This window comes from Hyaena hyaena, unplaced genomic scaffold (genome assembly GCF_003009895.1).
Source record: "Hyaena hyaena isolate Hyena2069 unplaced genomic scaffold, ASM300989v1 scaffold_9, whole genome shotgun sequence".
Taxonomy (NCBI): domain Eukaryota; kingdom Metazoa; phylum Chordata; class Mammalia; order Carnivora; family Hyaenidae; genus Hyaena; species Hyaena hyaena.
Window position 1 is genome coordinate 1,875,941 of NW_024080641.1, and position 17,665 is coordinate 1,893,605.

The following is a 17,665-nucleotide window of genomic DNA, read 5'->3' on the forward strand; positions in this document are numbered from 1 at the left end:
TAGGGTATGTGTCCGAGTGTTGACACACACACACACACACACACACACACACACACACACACACACACACACACAGAGGCTCAGGATGGATCCAATATCAGAACCATTTTATACAAAGTCACAGTGTCAGAACTCCAGTAGAAAACGGGGGGGGGGGAGGGGACGAGGGTCACATCAGCTCAGGAGGTGTCCATGGTTTCGCCTTCTGTGGGGAGAAGGAAGGCCATGCGGTCAGCGTGGCCCAGGCGGCCGGGCCTGAGCTCTCTGGGGCGGCAGGCGACCCGGGGGGACAGGTGCAGGTGCAGCAGGGGACACTCACTGAGCTCGTTGAAGAGAAAGGCGTCCTGGTACTCCTTCATGTACTGCGTGGAGCGCGACTCGTCCAGAAAGAGCGAGTAGACTCGTTTGATGTCATCTACCTGGACTTCTGTGCCCTGAGAAGGGATGGCAAGATCTCAGTGCCCCCCCCCCCACCCCTCTGCCACCGGGTGGTAGATCAGGGTGGGGACACCGGGGCCAGGCTGCCTGGGTTAGCACGCATCCCTCCTCGGCCACCTCCCAGCTGTGGGCCCAACCCCTCCAGTCCCAACCCCTCTGTTTTTTCATCTGTAAAATGAACTGAACAGCATTAACCTCTAGTTGCCAGACATTTACTAAGCACGTCCTATGTGTCAGGCCAGGAGATACAGGTATAAACCCGACAGACCCAAGTCCCCTGCCTTTAATAAAGGACTCAATGCAACGACCCGCTCAAAGCGGTCGGAGCAGTGAGTGGGCCGCTTGCTGGCTCAGGCCGGACCCCCCGTGTGCTTCCTTGGCTGGCTGACCTTGCGTTTCCGGCACACCAGGCTGGCGGCCGTGATGAGCTGGATGGCGTAGCGCAGCGACGTCTCCAGCCCGATGCGGGTCAGCACTGTGTAGGCGTCCTCACTCATCTCTACGTCTTCCTCCTCACACCTGTGGGCCGGCAGGGTGGCGGCGGGGGTGAGCCAGGGCTCAGGGGCGCTGATGGCAGTGAAGCCCCGGCCCTGGGCTGGCCCTCCCCGCCTGGGGACCCCCTCCCTGAATGGACGTCCTGGGGGACATGGGGGCCCTATGTCCCCGGAACCGCAGAATGCTGGGCAAGAAGGGCCTCTGAAGCTTGGGCCTGTAACCTTGGCCTCCAGGCCCTCCCGAGCCAGGTCCTCTCCCCAGTGTCAGCCACTGGCCGGGGCCCTCCCTTCTCTGCTGTGGCCCCCACCCCCGGATCAGAGGCCACTGCCTGGATGCCGGGCCCAGCCCAGCTCGGTCACTTACGGGCCCAGAGGCCTCCCTTCCTTAGACCTCGCTGACCCCACTTGCCAAACAGGGTGGCCGCCGGCCCTGCCGCTCGGGCCCACGATCCGGTCCCGCCCCAGGACGCCAGGCAGCCCTGCTCATACCGGATGCGGAGGATCTGCTTCGTGTCCTTCTCACTGTAGGGCGAGGTGGAGACGATGAGCAGTCGGTCCAGGAGGTCGATAGGGATGCCGTGGGGGCTCTGGTAACTGGTACCCCGGATCCTGGGGAGGAGGGGGAAGGGAGGGCCGTCAGGATTGATGCTCCCGGTGCGCCGCTACCTCTGCATGGACTACTCCGCCCACCCCCTCCCCCACAGCCCACTCACCGGGCAAACACCACTTAACCTTCAGCTCATGGCTGCCGTCACCACCCACCACGCAGCCGTCCCCCAACTGCGTCACTGTCCCTGCGGAGCCGGGGTGGTTTTAGCTAGGTGTCTCTGTCCGGGATTACTGGCTCAAGGTCCTGCTCCCCTGCTTGACGCAGCACTCCGTAGGGGAGACACCGCACCGGCCCTGTCCCTGCGCACCTGGCCCGGCACAAGCCAGCACCCAGCAGGGGCCAGGGAATGGAGCGGGGGCCTCGTTATTCGTGACCATTCCATCCTACAAGGTGGGGCAAACACTCACTAGCAAATGACGAATAGCTGCTTCTAGGGGAAATCCGTCAGGTTCTTGTGAGCCTCGGGTCCCAGCATTTCGTGAACCAACACATAACCTGGTTCTATGTGTTCCCGTGTTTTTTTAATTAAAAAAAATTTTTAATGTTTATTTATTTTTAATAGAGAGTGAGACAGAGTGCAAGGCGGGGGGGCAGAGAGAGGAGACACAGAATCTGAAACAGGCTCTAGGCTCTAAGGTGTCAGCACAGAGCCTGACGTGGGGCTCGAACCCACAAAACGTGTGATCATGACCTGAGCTGAAGTCAGACGCTTAACCGACTGAGGCACCCAGGCATCCCATAAATTTTTTAAAAGTTTTTACTTATTTATTTTTGAGAGAGTGTGCATGTAAGCAGGAGAGAGGCAGAGAGAGGGGGGGACAGAGGATCTGAAGCGGGCTCTATGCAGACAGTAAGCCCAATGTGGGCCTCAAAATCATGAACTGTGAGATCATGATCTGAGCGGAAGGCAGACACTTAACCTACTGAGCCCCAAATAAGACGTCTTTAATTAGGAATGCAGGCGTGTCTGGGTGGCTCAGTCAGTTAAGTGTCTGACTCTTGGTCTCGGCTCAGGTAATGATCTCACGGTTCACGTGTTCGAGCCTCGCGTCTGGCTCTGTGCTGACAGTGCAGAGCCTAGAGCCTGCTTCGAATTCTCTGCCTTCCTCTGTCTCTGTCCCTTCCTTGTTCGTGCTCTCTCTCAAAAATAAACAAACATTAAAAATAAACTAATAAACTAATAGAACTCTTATTTAACACACATTACTGACTCTCTCACACTGAACTGATGGCTGACGGCGTTCTACATCACACCCAAAGGAGGCTCACCTAACACACACACTTTCTCTGTAAGGCACATCCCAGCCTTCCTGTGTTTAGGGACACTGGACAGCCAGGGGTCCTTTTAAACATGCAGTCCCTAGGGTGCCTGGGTGGTTCAGTCGGTTAAACATCCAATGCTTGATTTCAGCTTGGGTCATTATCTCATGGTCTCTGGATTCATGAGTTCGAGCCCCGTGTCCGGCTCTGTGCTGATACTGAGAAGCCTCCTTGGGATTCTCTGTCTCTCTCTCTCTCTGCCCCTGCCCCACTCACTCTCTAAAGTAAATAAACTTAAAATAAACATACCATCACCAACCAAAAGCATAAAGTGCGACAAATGTGGCAATAAACAGATCGCGCAAAGGACGCGCATTTACAGCATGCAAGCTGAAACTAGATGGCAGAGTGTCACCTTGTTGGACCTTGGTCTGGGGTGTCCACGTCAGGGGACTCAAAGTTTTTGCCCCTCTGCGCATGTCCACACAGGAGCACAAAAGTGCCATGAATCTGGGTTACAAATAAATTTTAGTGAGACTACGCAGACTCACAAAAACGTCACGTGCAAATAACGAGGAGAGAGTGGGTTTGCTGCCCATCCCGGGAGGCGCCCCGGGCAGACAAGGTAGAGAGGATGGCAGCAGGCGAGGAGGCACCGGCAACGCCCTAGGGCAGAGGTTCCCAAGCTTTACCAGAACCTGGGGACCTTCGGGTCTCCAGAATTTTCCCGTGGCATCCTCAGGCCAAAAGAAACGTGAAGTTCTGTCCAATTACGTGGTTTGGTCGAAGTGACTTAATGGGAGTGATTTACGCAGTGTCCAACACAGGTCACCGTGCTTGCCTCACACACTTTAAAACACCCCGCAGCACTTGCAAGTTTTCTGCAGCACCCAGGGATACCTCGGCGCACAGTTTGGGAACCGCAGCCTCAAGCATTATGAAAACGGACAGAAAGAACATGGTTCCTCAACTTCCTCGTGGAGCAGAGATGCCTGCCTACCTTGTTTAAGGTCCTAGTGAGGAGACCAACAAACATGGCCTGTTCGCCCTGTGGCTCTCCCCACCGCCAGGAACACCCCGTTTCCCAGGGGGCCCGTGACGGGGCTCACCGGGTAATGCCTCGGTTGGTGGCCATGATAAGGACCGGCGCCATGTCACTCTCCAGAGCCCGGTTGAGGAAGGAGAAGCTCTCAATGTCCAGCATGTGCACCTCGTCGATGAACAGCACCTGGGAGCCGTTGATGGTCAAACCCACCGCCCGAGCCTCTCTGCTCCCGCCTCCCCACCCTCCCCGAGGACTCACTCCAGGGATGATCTCCGCCTTGCCCTCTTCGCGCCACTCAGCCACCTTGGCATTGATCTGCTCTCGGACTTCTGATTTGATCTCCCCGGTGTCGCCTGCGGGAGGCCGAGCGGCACGCGGAGTGTCACACAGGAGGCGGGGGTCCAGGGCCCGAGGGCAGCCGAAAATAAAGATAGGACACCAGGGACAGAGGGAAGAGGGGCCACGACTGGAGTGGCAAAGTGACAGAAGGGCCGGGAAACGTCCCAGAGAGGAGGAGGGCTGGAGACAGAGCCCAGGACACACGTGTCCCCCACAGGACCCCACCTGAGAAGAGAGCCAGGAAGCCCTGCGTGCGGGAGTTGATGACATCGATCTCATGCAGGGACACGGTGTGCACCACCTCCTTGCGTTTCTGGAGCTCCCCGTCTGGGCACTGCACGAACTTGGTCTGCGGGGCCGGGGGGAGGGGTGGGAGACAAGGGCAGAGAAGAGCATGAAACGGGGGGCCCAAAGGGGCTGTTGGGGGTGGGGGAGACTGGATCCCAGAAACCCCAGGCCTAAGAGGCAGTCCTCGCTAGGGCTTTCGAGAGCGCCGAAGGACGAGGGTCCTGGAGCTCAAGGGCCCTGGCTGCCCCACAGGGTACAGGGAAGAATCACGAGTGCTGGGGACACGTGGCCCACCTGGGAGCCCATGGCGTCATAGTCGCGAGCACGTGTGAAGGAGCGGCCCAGCTTGGAGATCTTGCCCGTGGCCTTGTCGATGGTGATCACGTCCCTGCGCGGCGGAAGGAGGGCGGGAGTGAGAACAGGAAAGGGCCCGAACTACCCTGACCACCCAGCGTGGTCCCCCCAATGCCGCTCACCCGGCCTGGACCTTGTCCTTGGTCAGGGACTCGATCATCTTGGTGCCCAGGTCGTATATGGTCTCCATCTCCGTGGTCTTGAGGGTCAGCTTGCCTACCTTGGAGCCCTGGGCGGGGGGGGGGGGGGGGGGGGGGGGGGGGGGGGGGGGGGGGGGGGGGGGGAGATGACACACATCAGGCAAGGAGTTCAGAGGGGGTCCAATGTCTTCCTAACACAGCCTTGAAATGGACATGCCACACAGAAGCATCTCGGGGTGGCGGACACATTCAAGGTCATGACCATGGATGACCTCGTGCGTACACATATAAACCTAATATCCTGTAAACTTTCCACGCGGGCAGCTTTTTGTATGTCAATTGCACCTCAGGAAACCGAGGACCCAAAACCCAGCAAACACACAACAACCCACCTAAAGATCAAGTATAAAAACAATAAAGACTAGAGGTGCCACGACATGGAGGTCACACTCGCCCAGTCTCTGTTTCACAGACAAATAACAGGTGTTTTGTTTTTATGATTTTTTTTTTTAATTGATCACAAACCCAGAAAACAGAGCGAAGCTAAACACAGCTACGAAAACAAAAATGCCATGCTCCCTCCCCACAAGATAACACAGTCCAAGTCTTTCTGGCTTTTCCAGCACATCCGCCTGTCTTCTCTTTCCCATAGGGACAGGTGTCAGGATCTAAGGGCGGAGACTGAGGAGGGTGAAAAGATGACTATGGTTTTACATCTTTATTTTTAATTTTTTTTAAATGTTTTATTTATTTCTGAGAGAGAGACACAGCATGAGCAGGGGAGGGTCCGAGAGAGAGGGAGACACAGAATCTGAAGCAGGCTCCAGGATCTGAGCTAGCTGTCAGCACAGAGCACGATGCGGGGCTCAAACCTACGAACCGTGAGATCATGACCTAAGCTGAAGTCGGACGCTTAACCGACTGAGCCCCCCAGGTGCCCCACATCTTCATTTTTAAAGATTTATTTATCGGGGCACCTGGGTGGCTCAGTGGGTTGAGCACCAGGTACAGCTCATGGTTCATGGGTTCGAGCCCCGCGTAGGGCTCTGTGCTGACAGTTCGGAACCTGGAGCCTGATGCAGATTCTTGTCTCCCCCTCTCTCTGTCCCTCCCTTGCTCGGTGTCTCTCTCAAAAATAAATATTAAAAATTTTTTTTTAATTATTTATTTATTTAAGTAGTCTCTACCTCCAAGGTGGGGCTTGAACTCATTACCCTGAGATCGAGAGTTGCATGTTCCACCGGCTGAGCCAGCCAGGAGCCCCTGGTTCTTTTCTTTTCTCTTTTCCTTTCTTTTCTTTCTTTCTTTCTTTCTCTCTCTCTCTCTTTCTTTTTCTCTCTTTCTCTCTCTCTTCTTTCTCTCTTTCTTTCTTTCTCTCTCTTTCTTTCTCTTTCTCTCTTTCTCTCTCTCTCTCTTTCTATTTATTTATTTATTTTGAGAGACAGTGAACAGGGGAGAGGCAGAGGGAGAGAGAGAATCCTAAGCAGGCCCAGCACTACCAGCGCAGAGCCTGATGTGGGGCTCAAAACTACAAACCGTGAGCCTTTCCGATCTGCCATCTGCGGTGGAACCGCCGCCAAGATGCAGATTTTCGTGAAAACTCTTACGGGGAAGACCATCACTCTTGAGGTCGAACCCTCGGATACAATAGAAAATGTGAAGGCCAAGATTCAGGATAAGGAAGGAATTCCTCCTGATCAGCAGAGATTGATTTTTGCTGGCAAGCAACTAGAAGATGGGCGTACTTTGTCTGACTACAACATTCAAAAGGAGTCCACTCACCATCTGGTGTTGAGACTTCGTGGTGGTGCTAAGAAAAGGAAGAAGAAGTCTTACACCACTCCCAAGAAGAATAAGCATAAGAGAAAGAAGGTTAAACTGGCAGTCCTGAAATACTGTAAGGTGGATGAGAATGGCAAAATCAGTCGCCTTCGTCGGGAGTGCCCTTCGGATGAATGTGGTGCTGGAGTTTTTATGGCTAGCCACTTTGATAGACATTATTGTGGCAAATGTTGTCTGACCTACTGCTTCAACAAACCCGAAGACAAGTAATTATATATGGGTCAATAAAAGACATGAACTAAAAAAAAANCACACTACTCCAGTTCACTGCCACCACCTCAGCCCAAGCACACCTCTCACTTGGGTTATAGCAATTGCCTTCCCCTGCCTACTTCCACTCTGGAACCCCTCCCATCAATTATAAACTAGAAAGACATTCTAAAAGTACAACATGCCCATGTCAGTGCTTTGCTTAACAACTCACTGCCCACCTGTCACTGTTAATTAAGTTCAGAGTTCTTGTACTAATAAGATTTTATTTGGTCTGGTTTCTGCTTACCTCTTCATATCATTCCTCCCTCGCTCAATAGTCTCCCTCCTTTACTGGAATGACATCAAGTTCCTTACCATCCCGACCTTCATACCCATCCTTCTTTCCACTTGGACAACTCCACCCTCTTCCCCCTCACCCTGGAGTTGAGCCTGAATAACTCCTACCTGCCTATTAGACTCAGTTTCAGTGTGGCTTTCTCAGAGAGGCCTCCCTGGTCTTTCTAGTGACATTGCCCTCCCCTGCACACCCTCCAGGTAAGATAAGATCTTCCTGTGATGATCTTAGGGTGTGTTGTGCTGTTCCTGTTTACTAGTTATCAAAACTATAATTATGTTTTTAGTGTGTGTGTTTAATAGTTTTGTCTCATATTATACTATCTTGCTAATCTTCGTGCTCTCAGGACCTGACACAGTCCTTGGTTCATAGAAGTGATTCAACAAGTGTTATCAAATAAATAAATGACCATCAGAAGCAATCCCATGCTGCCTTCTAGTCACATACTACATGAGTACATTCTAAGACAATCTGATGAAAGCTAGATGTGGTCTATAACTTCTATAGGTCCCAGAATAGAGCGAGTATGGTCTCCCCGCATAAGGGTCTGCTCTTTTCAACTGCTACATGAAAAAGATCTTCTCAGGGAACCTGGGTGGCTTAGTCGGTTAAGCGTCTGACTTTCGCTTAGGTCATGATCTCGCGGTTCGTGGGTTCCAGCCCCGCGTCGGGCTCTGTGCTGACTGCCAGCTCAGAGCCTGGAGCCTATTTCAGAGTCTGTATCTCCCTCTCTCTCTCTGACCCTCCCCTGCTCACGCTGTCTCTCTGTCTCCTGGAAATAAATAAAAATATTTAAAAAAAATAAAAAATAAAAAAAGTAAAAGAGAGAGAGTGTGTGTGAGTGGGGGAGGGATAGAGAGAGAGGGAGGGAGAAAATCCTAAGCAGGCCCTGTGCTGTCAGCACAGAGCCCAGTGTGGGGCTTGATCCCACAAACCTTGAGATCATATCCTGAGCTGAAATCAAGAGTTGGATGCCTAACCGACGGAGGCATCCAGGCGCCCCTTCATGGTGGTTTTAACGGTATCTGCCCGGGGCGCCTGGGTGGCTCCACCAGTTAAGCGTCTGACTTCGGCTCAGGTCATGACCTCGCAGTTCGTGGGTTTGAGCCCCGCATCGGGCTCTGTGCTGAGAGCCAGCTCAGAGCCTGGAGCCTGTTTTGAACTCTGTGTCTCCCTCTCTGACTCTCCCCTGCTCACGCTGTTTCTCTCTCTCAGAAATAAATAAAACATTAAAAAAAAAAAGGTATCTGCCTTAGAAGAACTTAGTAGACTACACACTTATTTTACAACAAGAGTGTTAAAATTCTTAGCTTAATAAAAAGGGAGCGACTAAGGATGACGGGGCACCTGGATGGCTCAGTCAGTTAAGCGTCTTACTTTGACTCAGGTCACGATCTCATGGTTGATGAGTTTGAGCCCCGCATCGGGCTCTGTGCTGTCAGCTCAGAACTCGCTTCGGATCCTCTTTCTCTCTCTCTGTCCCTCCCCCACTTGCGCTCTCTCTCTTTCTCGCTCTCTCTCAATAAAAAACATTACGAAAACAAAAGGCAGTGGATCACAACTTGCACGTATGCTGCACAGGCAATGCCTTTTAGCACTAAGCTCACTAAGCTGTCTAGATCCCACAGAATAGGTTCTTAAGCATAATCATTAAGAATTAATGGTGAGAAACTTCCAGAGATTCTCTGTCATTACCCCACGTGGTTTAACAGCTCACTGTGTGGCTTGCAGATGGATAAACTGTCAACTCAACTGACCCGCAACCACAGGCACGGAGGGGGCTCCAACCCGCAGCTCAAACGTTCCATGGATTCTGACCTCGGCCAGGACCGGCCGCCACCCCACCCTTCAGCAGGCTCACCGTCCCTGTCGCTGGCCGATCGATCTGGATCTCCACCACCTCGCCTTCGATGATCTCGGTCTCCTCCCTGGGCACAGAAAGGGCATGAGCAAGAGAGCTCAATGCTTGGACCCTCGGGAATCGCTAACTCCCATAAGCCCTTGGGCCTGGGACAAGCCAAGGAAGGGGTCATCCGCAGCCGCGGGGAGCTGGCTTCATCCCCTGCACCGGGGCCTCTGCTTACTTGATGCGAACCCCGATAGAGCGCCGGAAGGCCTGCGTCAGCGCCTCCGTCTTGCTCATCTCCAGGGAGAAGATCTCGCTGCCCGCGATGGCTGTGAACGGGGTGTCAGGGCCCAGGGCCTGCGCCATGCCTGGGGAAGAGGCGGCCTGGGTAGGTGGGGCAGCCTGGCGCCAGGCCCCCCAAAACCACCCTGTGTCAACCCAGCTCTTCTCCCTCCTCAGGAGGGAGCGGAGACGAGGTGGGCTCAGCGCTGGGGGATGCAGAGGAAGCCCCGGACAGCACAGGGAGGACTAAAACCCCAGGCTGCCCCGGGGGCCAACCTCATGGCGCTTTCATTGTGCCAAGCCCCCCTCCCAACCTCTAGGATCTGTTGAGCCTCCAAGCTCAGGGGTAACGAGCAAGAGTAGAGGCCAAAACACGGCTGACGTATAGTGAAGGGTGGTGGCTCTGGAGCCAGGTGGCCTCGGTTCGAATCCTGGCTCTACCACTGAGCACCACGTGATCCTGAGAAGTCTCGCCTGCCCCTGAGCCTGTCTGCTTTGCTGGATGAGGGGGAGAACGGAACCCATGCCGGCATTGGACGGCACCCCGCAGAGAAGCGATATGGGGCCAGCAGGCACCGCTGGTGCTCAACCCCGACCGTCATATGGCCCGGAACCCCCACGAGGCGGGTCTCCTCTCTGGCATGGGGACGGCTGGGGGACAGCGGGGCTGTTCTCAAGGTCATGCCAAGCACCACGCCACGTCTCACGGACAGGAAGTCACTGAACCCTTCTGGGTCCCCTTTCCGTGTGCCTCACTCATGCCTGGACAGCCCCCCGGGGACTCCCGGGCATCCTGCACGTCTTAGCTCTGCTCCTGACTCATCTGGGAAGTCTCCCTGGCTCCCCCTTAGGGCCAGGAGCCTCTTCCGTCCATCACAGCTTGCTGTGTCCCCACACTGGAAACTCCCAAAAAGTCAAGGCTTTGGTCTTACTTGTCTAAGCGTCCTTGGCGTCTGGCCCAGGGCCTGGACCCTCATTTTATTAAGGAAGCAACGGCCCACATTCAAATACAAGAAATGTCTTAAGGTCTCAGCGTGCTGCAGTGGAGATGCATCGTAACTAGATGACTAAGATCTAGTGAATAGTGTGAGGGGCATTTAAAGGGAGGGAGGTACACCCTCACCACAGGTCCTCTTTCTCCTCTTTCTCCTTCCTCCTACCTGGGAGCACAGGCGCGAAGGCTGGAGCTTCGGCAACTCTCTTGGAACATGAGGTGACCCTGACATGGACACAAGGGCCTAAGTGGCCTACGTCCAGATTCTTCTATGTGAGAGAATGCACCGGAGGGTTTAAGATCCTGCCATTTTGGGGTGTCGGTTAAATGTGGCTGAACCCAAGCTTGACGTACACAGGAAGGATCTTCTGGCAGAGCCCAGATGAGCACCTGCCCCGAGAGGCCGCTTACCCATGGCGATGGCTGTCTTCCCAGTGCCCGGCTGGCCGGCGATGAGGACCGCCCGCCCGGCGATCTTTCCTTCTCGGATCATCTCCAGCACGATGCCAGCTGCCCGCCGGGCCGCCAACTGGCCCACCATGCCCTGGGAAACCTGTAGGGTAGGAAGCGAGAGCACGGCTGCCACCCCATTTCCAGCCCCTCCTGGCTTGTGAGATGCAAGGGCACGATGTTGGCTACGACTCGGGGAAAAGGTAAAAAAAAGCTTTCCCGCCTCCAATTTTTTAAGATTAATAAGACTCCAGGGGCGCCTGGGTGGCTCAGTCGGTTAAGTGTCCAGCTCTTAATTTTGGTTCAGTTCATGATCTCACGGTTCTTGAGTTCGAGCCCTGTGCTGACGCCACAGAGCCTGCTTGGGACTCTCTGTCTCCCACCATCTCTGCCCTTCCCCCACTCCTCCCAATAAATAAACAGTAAAAACAAACAAACAAACAAACAAAAACCTCTCTACACCTGGCTGAATGTTATAAATAAGTAGCCAGAGTTCTGGGAGAGCCTAAGTCACCCCAGGGCCCTGGGAGCCCTCTCCCTGCCCGAGACCTCCACAGACCAGCCTCCCCACCCTGCTGCTCTCGACTCTACCTGCCGTGGCTCCAAGGCATCGTCCAGCCCCAGCCCCCGGATGTGGGAGTGCGCACCTGTGTTGGGGGAAAGAACCAGAAGACTGTTACCATGGTTACCAGGCAGCTCATGGTAGCATGGCGGCTGAGGAAAGGGGTTCCTTCCCTCGGCCCTGGTTTCCTCCTGGGTCAAATGGCGGGGGTGGGGGGGGCGGCACATTTCCACCTCCCTGGAAGGATGGCCGGTCACTGGAAATGCTCAATAAACCGGGGGTGCACTTAGCACAGCAGAACCAGAGTGACCGAGACCTGGTTAACTGCGTCACCAGGTCAGGAACTGACTGTGACAGCGAAAGGTCACAATTACTTTATGTTTAAGCCTAAGTGGCGGCACAGTTCTTTTGTCACACGTAACCCTGAGAAGCAGTGAATCCCAGCTGTTATCACGCCGGAGTGCTTCTGGGGTTCAGTAGCCACCTCAGGCCCTCATCAACATGAACTTGAGGGAACCCAGAGACGTTAGACTCCTTGCCTAAGATCCCACAGCCAGCGGGAGGTAAAGACGTGGGGTTTCGATGTTACACACCAGACCCGGGCTGGCCAACTACAGCCTGGAGGCCAGGTACTTGGTTTTGTAAATAAAGTTTTATTGGAACACGGCCACACCCGTTCACTTAGATGCTGCCTGCGACTGCTTCCATGCCGCAACAGAACGGAATGTTTTCCACCGAGAAGACATTTACTGTCTGGTCCTTTAAGAAAAGATCTGTTGACCCCAGCACTAGACCATAAGCACCTTGAGGGCAGGTACTGGGTGCAGCTAGTGTCGGCTGGGTCCTCAGCTCCAACAGCGCCCGGGCCTTGCATAGCTGAACACAGTGTCGGCATCTGCACATTAAGTGCTTTATATGCACGACCTCATGGAATCTTATATTGAGTGATGAGGTGAACTACCTTTGCCCCATTTTACAGATAAGGACACCGAGGCAGGGAGCAACCGGTCTCTTGCAATGGAAGCGGCACCCAGCAGCGGGCCTCAAGAACCCACGATCGTGTCAGTGCCCCGCGCTCACTCACCGATACGCTCAATCCTCGTCACGTCTCGGATCTCTGGGACCTTGGTTGTGGCTGTCTGGGGGCAGAGGAAGAGAAAGACACATCAGAAGAGCGCCTGTGGTCCCCGTTTTTACCAGCAACTTGTCTGTGCCTCCCACCCACACCCTGGCAGGAAGTCCTTCCCATGCCTCCTCCCGGCGGGCACGCCAAGAGCCCACACATCTATCACTCTCATCCTTCCCGTCTGTCACCAACTACAGGCTGGCCGGTTGACCCCGGCACGCCGAGTCCCAGAAACACAAGGAGCGCGGCTGTCTCATTCACAGCTCTGTCCCTGGGGCCTTACCACCTTATTTGGTGCCCAGGAATCATGTGGGGAAGAAAGAAGTCCGCCTCGCTTTCCCACAACCGTAATAACCGATACGAACACACATCAGCAAGCTGGACGCGGTCTGGCCCCGGCAGCCTGGCCCCCTTGCGTTACGCCGCCTGGATCTGTCACTAGGCCCTTTGCATGTGCACATCCCAGAGTCCAGCCTGCTCTCCCTGACCCCGTCGCTGAATTAGATCAAGCACTACTCACTAAGGGAGACTCTCCATGACCTTTGCCCTGGCCGGACCAGTTCTGGGGTCTCTGGGTGTCTGGACAGAACGAAAGGTCTCCTCTGGGAGCCTGATTTCCCTGTGTGATCTCACGTACAGGAGGGAGACTGTCTTTTTTTTTTTTTTTTTTTTTTATTTCTAGGAGAGAGAGAGACACACACACACAGCGTGAACAGGGGAGGGTCAGAGAGAGAGGGAGTCACAGACTCTGAAACAGGCTCCAGGCTCTGAGCTGGCAGTCAGCACAGAGCCCGACGCGGGGCTCGAACCCACGAACCGTGAGATCATGACCTAAGCAAAAGTCGGACGCTTAACCGACTAAGCCACCCAGGCGCCCCAGGAGGGAGACTGTCTGATCAACGTTCTCAGCTCCAAGAGATGTGACTCCCTTGAAGGGCACACCCCGCATCTTGCTTGTTCACTTGGGGTGCAATGTTTACAGGTTGGATGAATGATGAACTGAAGTGCTGAGCTCATTCAACAGGCAGGTACTGAGTCCTCTGGCGTCCCCAGCTTTCTGAAAAGAGGAGCCGGCCACCATCTCTTGTCAGGTAGCGGAGAGAGAGGAGTAGTACCTCCCTGGGACAATTTGAGGACCCCCAGGAGATTTGCACAAGTGTCCACGGCAGCCTTACCCACAAGAGCCGAAAGGTGGGAAAGCCCTAAATGTAAGTCAACAGGGGCGCCTGGGTGGCTCAGTCGGTTAAGCGTCCGACTTTGGCTCAGGTCAAGATCTCGCAATTAGTGGGTTGGAATCCCGCATCAGGCTCTGTGCTGACGGCTCAGAGCCTGGGGCCTGCTTTAGATTCTGCGTCTCCCTCTCTCTCTACCCCTCCCTGCTCACACTGTCTCTCAGTCTCTCTCTGAAGATAAATAAACATTAAAAAAAAATTTTTTTTTTTATGTGTGTCAACAGATGAATGGATAAACAAAATGTGGTATGTGCACGCTTGGAATATCATCCAGCCATAAAGAGAAAGTTCCAGGGCGCCAGGGTGGCTCAGTCAGTTGAGCCTCCGACTCCTGATTTTGGCTCAGGTCATGATCTTGTGATTCGTGATTTCAAGCTCCACGTCGGGCTCTGTGCTGATGGCATGGAGCCTGCTTGGGATTCTCTCCCTCTGTGCCCCTCCCCTGCTCTCTCTGGCTCTCTCTCAAAATGAATAAATAATCTTTAAAAAAAATGAAAACATCATGCTAAGTGAAAGAAGCTGGATACAGAAGATCACAGATGGTATGCCATCACTGATAGGAAACGTCCAGGATGAGCAAACCCACAGTGACAGGAAGCACATTAGTGGTGGCCTAGAGGCCTGGAGCCAGAGGGTATGGGGGGCCTGGGGGATCATGGCCAAGAGGTACGGGGTTTCCCTCCAGGGAGGATAAAAATGTCCTAAAATTGATTGAGGTGATGATTGTACAATTGTGAACACGCCAAAGACACCAAACTAGACATCTTCAATGGGTAACTTGTACAGGAGGGGATTATTATCTCAATAAGGCTGTTAAAAAAATCCGGGCGGTGGGTCTTAGGCTGTATTATTTTCAGACACTGGAGTGTTTCACAATTTTTTTTTAAAGCTTACTTAATTAAGTAATCTCTATATTCAACCTGGGGCTCGAACTCAAGACTCTGAGGTCAAGCGTTGCTGCTTCCCTGACTGAGCCAGCCAGATGCCCCTCAGTTTCTAATAAGGAAAGGAGAGCCTACGAAGCCAGCCTGCTGCTCCGGCCCCTCGGCCACGTGCCTCCAACCCTTCTTTCCTCTTACAGGAGGCGAGACGCAGGCATCCAATCTAGTAGAAGCCTCTGGTCTCCAAAACCGAGTTTAGACTTGCCGGCTGGCACCCGGTCCCAAGCTTCCCTCCCACCTACCCTCTCTTCACAGAAGGCTGGAACCAAAAGCACTGGACGCTGACCCCAAATACGATCAGAAGACTCAGAACACAGCCCCTCGCATCTCAACACAGCCCATCAGACCCCACTTGAGGCGATAAATGGACGTGGATCCAGAAATCTCAACCCCCCCTTTTTTAGCATTAAAAAAAATTTTTTTATGTTTATTTATTTTTGAGAGAAACAAAGCACAAGTCGGGGAGGGACAGAGAAGAGGGAGACACAGAATCCGAAGCAGGCTCCAGGCTCCGAGCTGTCAGTGCAGAGCCCGATGCGGGACTCAAACCCATAAGCTGTGAGACCATGACCTGAGCTAAAGTCAGATGCTTAACTGACTGGGCCACCAGGTGCCCTCAGAAATCCCAACCCTTAGGGGCTTCCCTGGGTGGCTTAGTCGGTTAAGCGTCCGACTTTCGCTTGGGTCATGATCTCGCGGTTCGTGGGTTCGAGCCCCACGTCGGGCTCTGTGCTGACTGCCAGCTCAGAGCCTGGAGCCTGTTTCAGAGTCTGTGANCGAGCCCCACGTCGGGCTCTGTGCTGACTGCCAGCTCAGAGCCTGGAGCCTGTTTCAGAGTCTGTGACTCCCCCTCTCTCTGACCCTCCCCTGCTCACGCTGTCTGTCTCTCTCTCCTAGAAATAAATAAAACATTTAAAAAGAAAAAGAAATCCCAACCCTTAATAATCCCAAGACAAACAGACTTGCATCCTACAATGCCTTCCTTTTCACCAGAAGCCTCTCCTACACTGTGCTGCCCACTGACCCCCATGGAAACAGAAATCATTAAAAAAATTTTTTTAAGTTTATTTATTCATTTCAATAGAAACAGAGAGAGTGAGTAGAGGCGGGGCAGAGAGAGAGAGGGAGACAGAGAATCCCAAGCAGGCTCAGCGCTGTCAGCAGAGAGCCAGATGTGGGGCTCGAACTCACGAAACGTGAGATCATGACCTGAGTGGAAACCAAGAGCCCAACACTTAAGCCACTGGGCCACCCAGGTGCCCTAAGCAGAGGTCATTTTTTTTTTCCCTAGGAGAGAGAGACAGCATAAGCAAGGGAGGGTCAGACAGAGAAGGAGACACTGACTCTGAAATAGGCTCCAGGCTCTGAGCTGGCAATCAGCACAGAGCCCGACGCGGGGCTCGAACCCACGAACCGCGAGATCATGACCCAAGCGAAAGTCGGACGCTTAACCGACTAAGCCACCCAGGCGCCCCTAAGCAGAGGTCATTTTAAAACTCAGCACCCACCATCCCCTCAAACTTCCAATACTTCATCCACGTCCCTGGGAACTGGGTCTCAGGAGTGTGGCCATTATCTTTTCCTCCCTATCCACCCCCTTTGCCATGGCAGCGGCCACAGACTCAAGTCCCACCCTCAACACTCGGAGTCCCTATGGGAACCCAGGTAGCTGGCAACCCAGTTCAACCCCCAAGCTGAGGCTACACCCCTTCTTCATTCAGATATTTCTCGGGGGAGTACTTGGTGCCAGGGCCAGTGTAGCTGGTCTCTCCTTTATAGAGCTCACATGCACTCATTCATTCAAACCTTCAAGTGAAAACTTACTGAGGATCCACACGGAGTATGAGGTGTCGTAGCAGGAAAATGGCCAAAACAATCCCATGACGCGATCCCAAACCTCTGGATGCCCCAGCCGTTTCCCCATCCCCACGGACACCCTCCAGCTTCTCAACACTTTTGTGGCTCAAGGCTAAGCAACTTCACGCTCTCAAGCACACAGGACAGGTCCCCGTCTGGGCTACCTCCTATACTCAGGTGCCATTCATACAACCCCCATCAGACTTCAGTGCAAAAGCCTGGAGGACTGGCTGCTGACTGCACCCACAGGATGGAAAGCTGGAGTTCCCATAACACGATGCGGTAAGGTCTGACCACAGAGCCCTTGATTATCCACTTGAATCCAGGATACCAGCCCGTCACTCCTCCTGAAGACCCAGGAGTCCAGTCCCCAGCCCCCTCCTCCCTCAGACTAGGAAGTCCGGGCCCCCAGCCCCCTCCTCCCTTAGATGCAGGGGTCCAGGCCCTCGGCCCCCTTCCCGCTCCGACGCGGGAGTGTGGGTTTGCTCCTCAGCTCTCCGCACGCCGCACTTACCACGGTTGCCATGATGCTCACCAACCGCCAATATCCTAGCGGAAACGGAAACGCGCTCGAAACGAGACGTTCTGGTCCCTCTAGACGCCCAGGTCCTCCAAAGATCTCGGCGTTTCCTCATAAATATGCAAACTCTCCTCGCGTGGGCGTGGCGCCACTTTTTAGGCCCCGCTCTTCCGCGGAGGCTGAGCTGGTAAACGGGCGCCCGGAACGCCTGGGTCGGGTCCCAACGCCTCCTGACTCCTCCCTTTACCCAGGCCTCCTTGCTGAGGCTGATTGCAAAATTCTTGAGACTTCTTTGGGCAACCACACGTCCCCCACGCTCCCTTTCCTCCTTATTCCACCCTCTCCTCTCCTTGTTAACGCTGGGCCTCAAGTTTAGGATTGACAGAGCTGAGGACCAATCCGCTAGCGCAGCGACAAGCCGCGCCCCCTGACGCTCTCATAGACCGCTGGGGGAGGGGCAGAGCAAACCCTACCTTGTCCACCAATGAGGAGACGCGG

General features: G+C 54.1%; 2 protein-coding genes across 2 annotated transcripts; one reads left to right on the forward strand and one right to left on the reverse strand.

Annotated features, from left to right (window-relative positions):
* Positions 1 to 85: 85 nt before the first annotated feature.
* On the reverse strand, positions 86 to 17,521 carry RUVBL2 (RuvB like AAA ATPase 2). Its single transcript, XM_039245618.1, has 15 exons — positions 17,162 to 17,521; positions 12,576 to 12,630; positions 11,521 to 11,576; positions 10,891 to 11,032; positions 9,442 to 9,571; positions 9,219 to 9,285; positions 4,951 to 5,057; positions 4,769 to 4,862; positions 4,412 to 4,535; positions 4,106 to 4,200; positions 3,912 to 4,030; positions 1,422 to 1,541; positions 828 to 957; positions 320 to 434; positions 86 to 205 (listed from the first exon to the last, which is right to left on the reverse strand). The coding sequence occupies exons 1-15, from the start codon at positions 17,171 to 17,173 to the stop codon at positions 180 to 182; spliced, it is 1,392 nt and encodes a 463-aa protein (XP_039101549.1). The 5' UTR covers positions 17,174 to 17,521; the 3' UTR covers positions 86 to 179.
* LOC120240826 (ubiquitin-40S ribosomal protein S27a-like) lies at positions 6,520 to 7,059 on the forward strand. The gene has a single exon (XM_039245667.1). The coding sequence runs from the start codon at positions 6,550 to 6,552 to the stop codon at positions 7,018 to 7,020; it is 471 nt and encodes a 156-aa protein (XP_039101598.1). The 5' UTR covers positions 6,520 to 6,549; the 3' UTR covers positions 7,021 to 7,059.
* Positions 17,522 to 17,665: the final 144 nt, after the last annotated feature.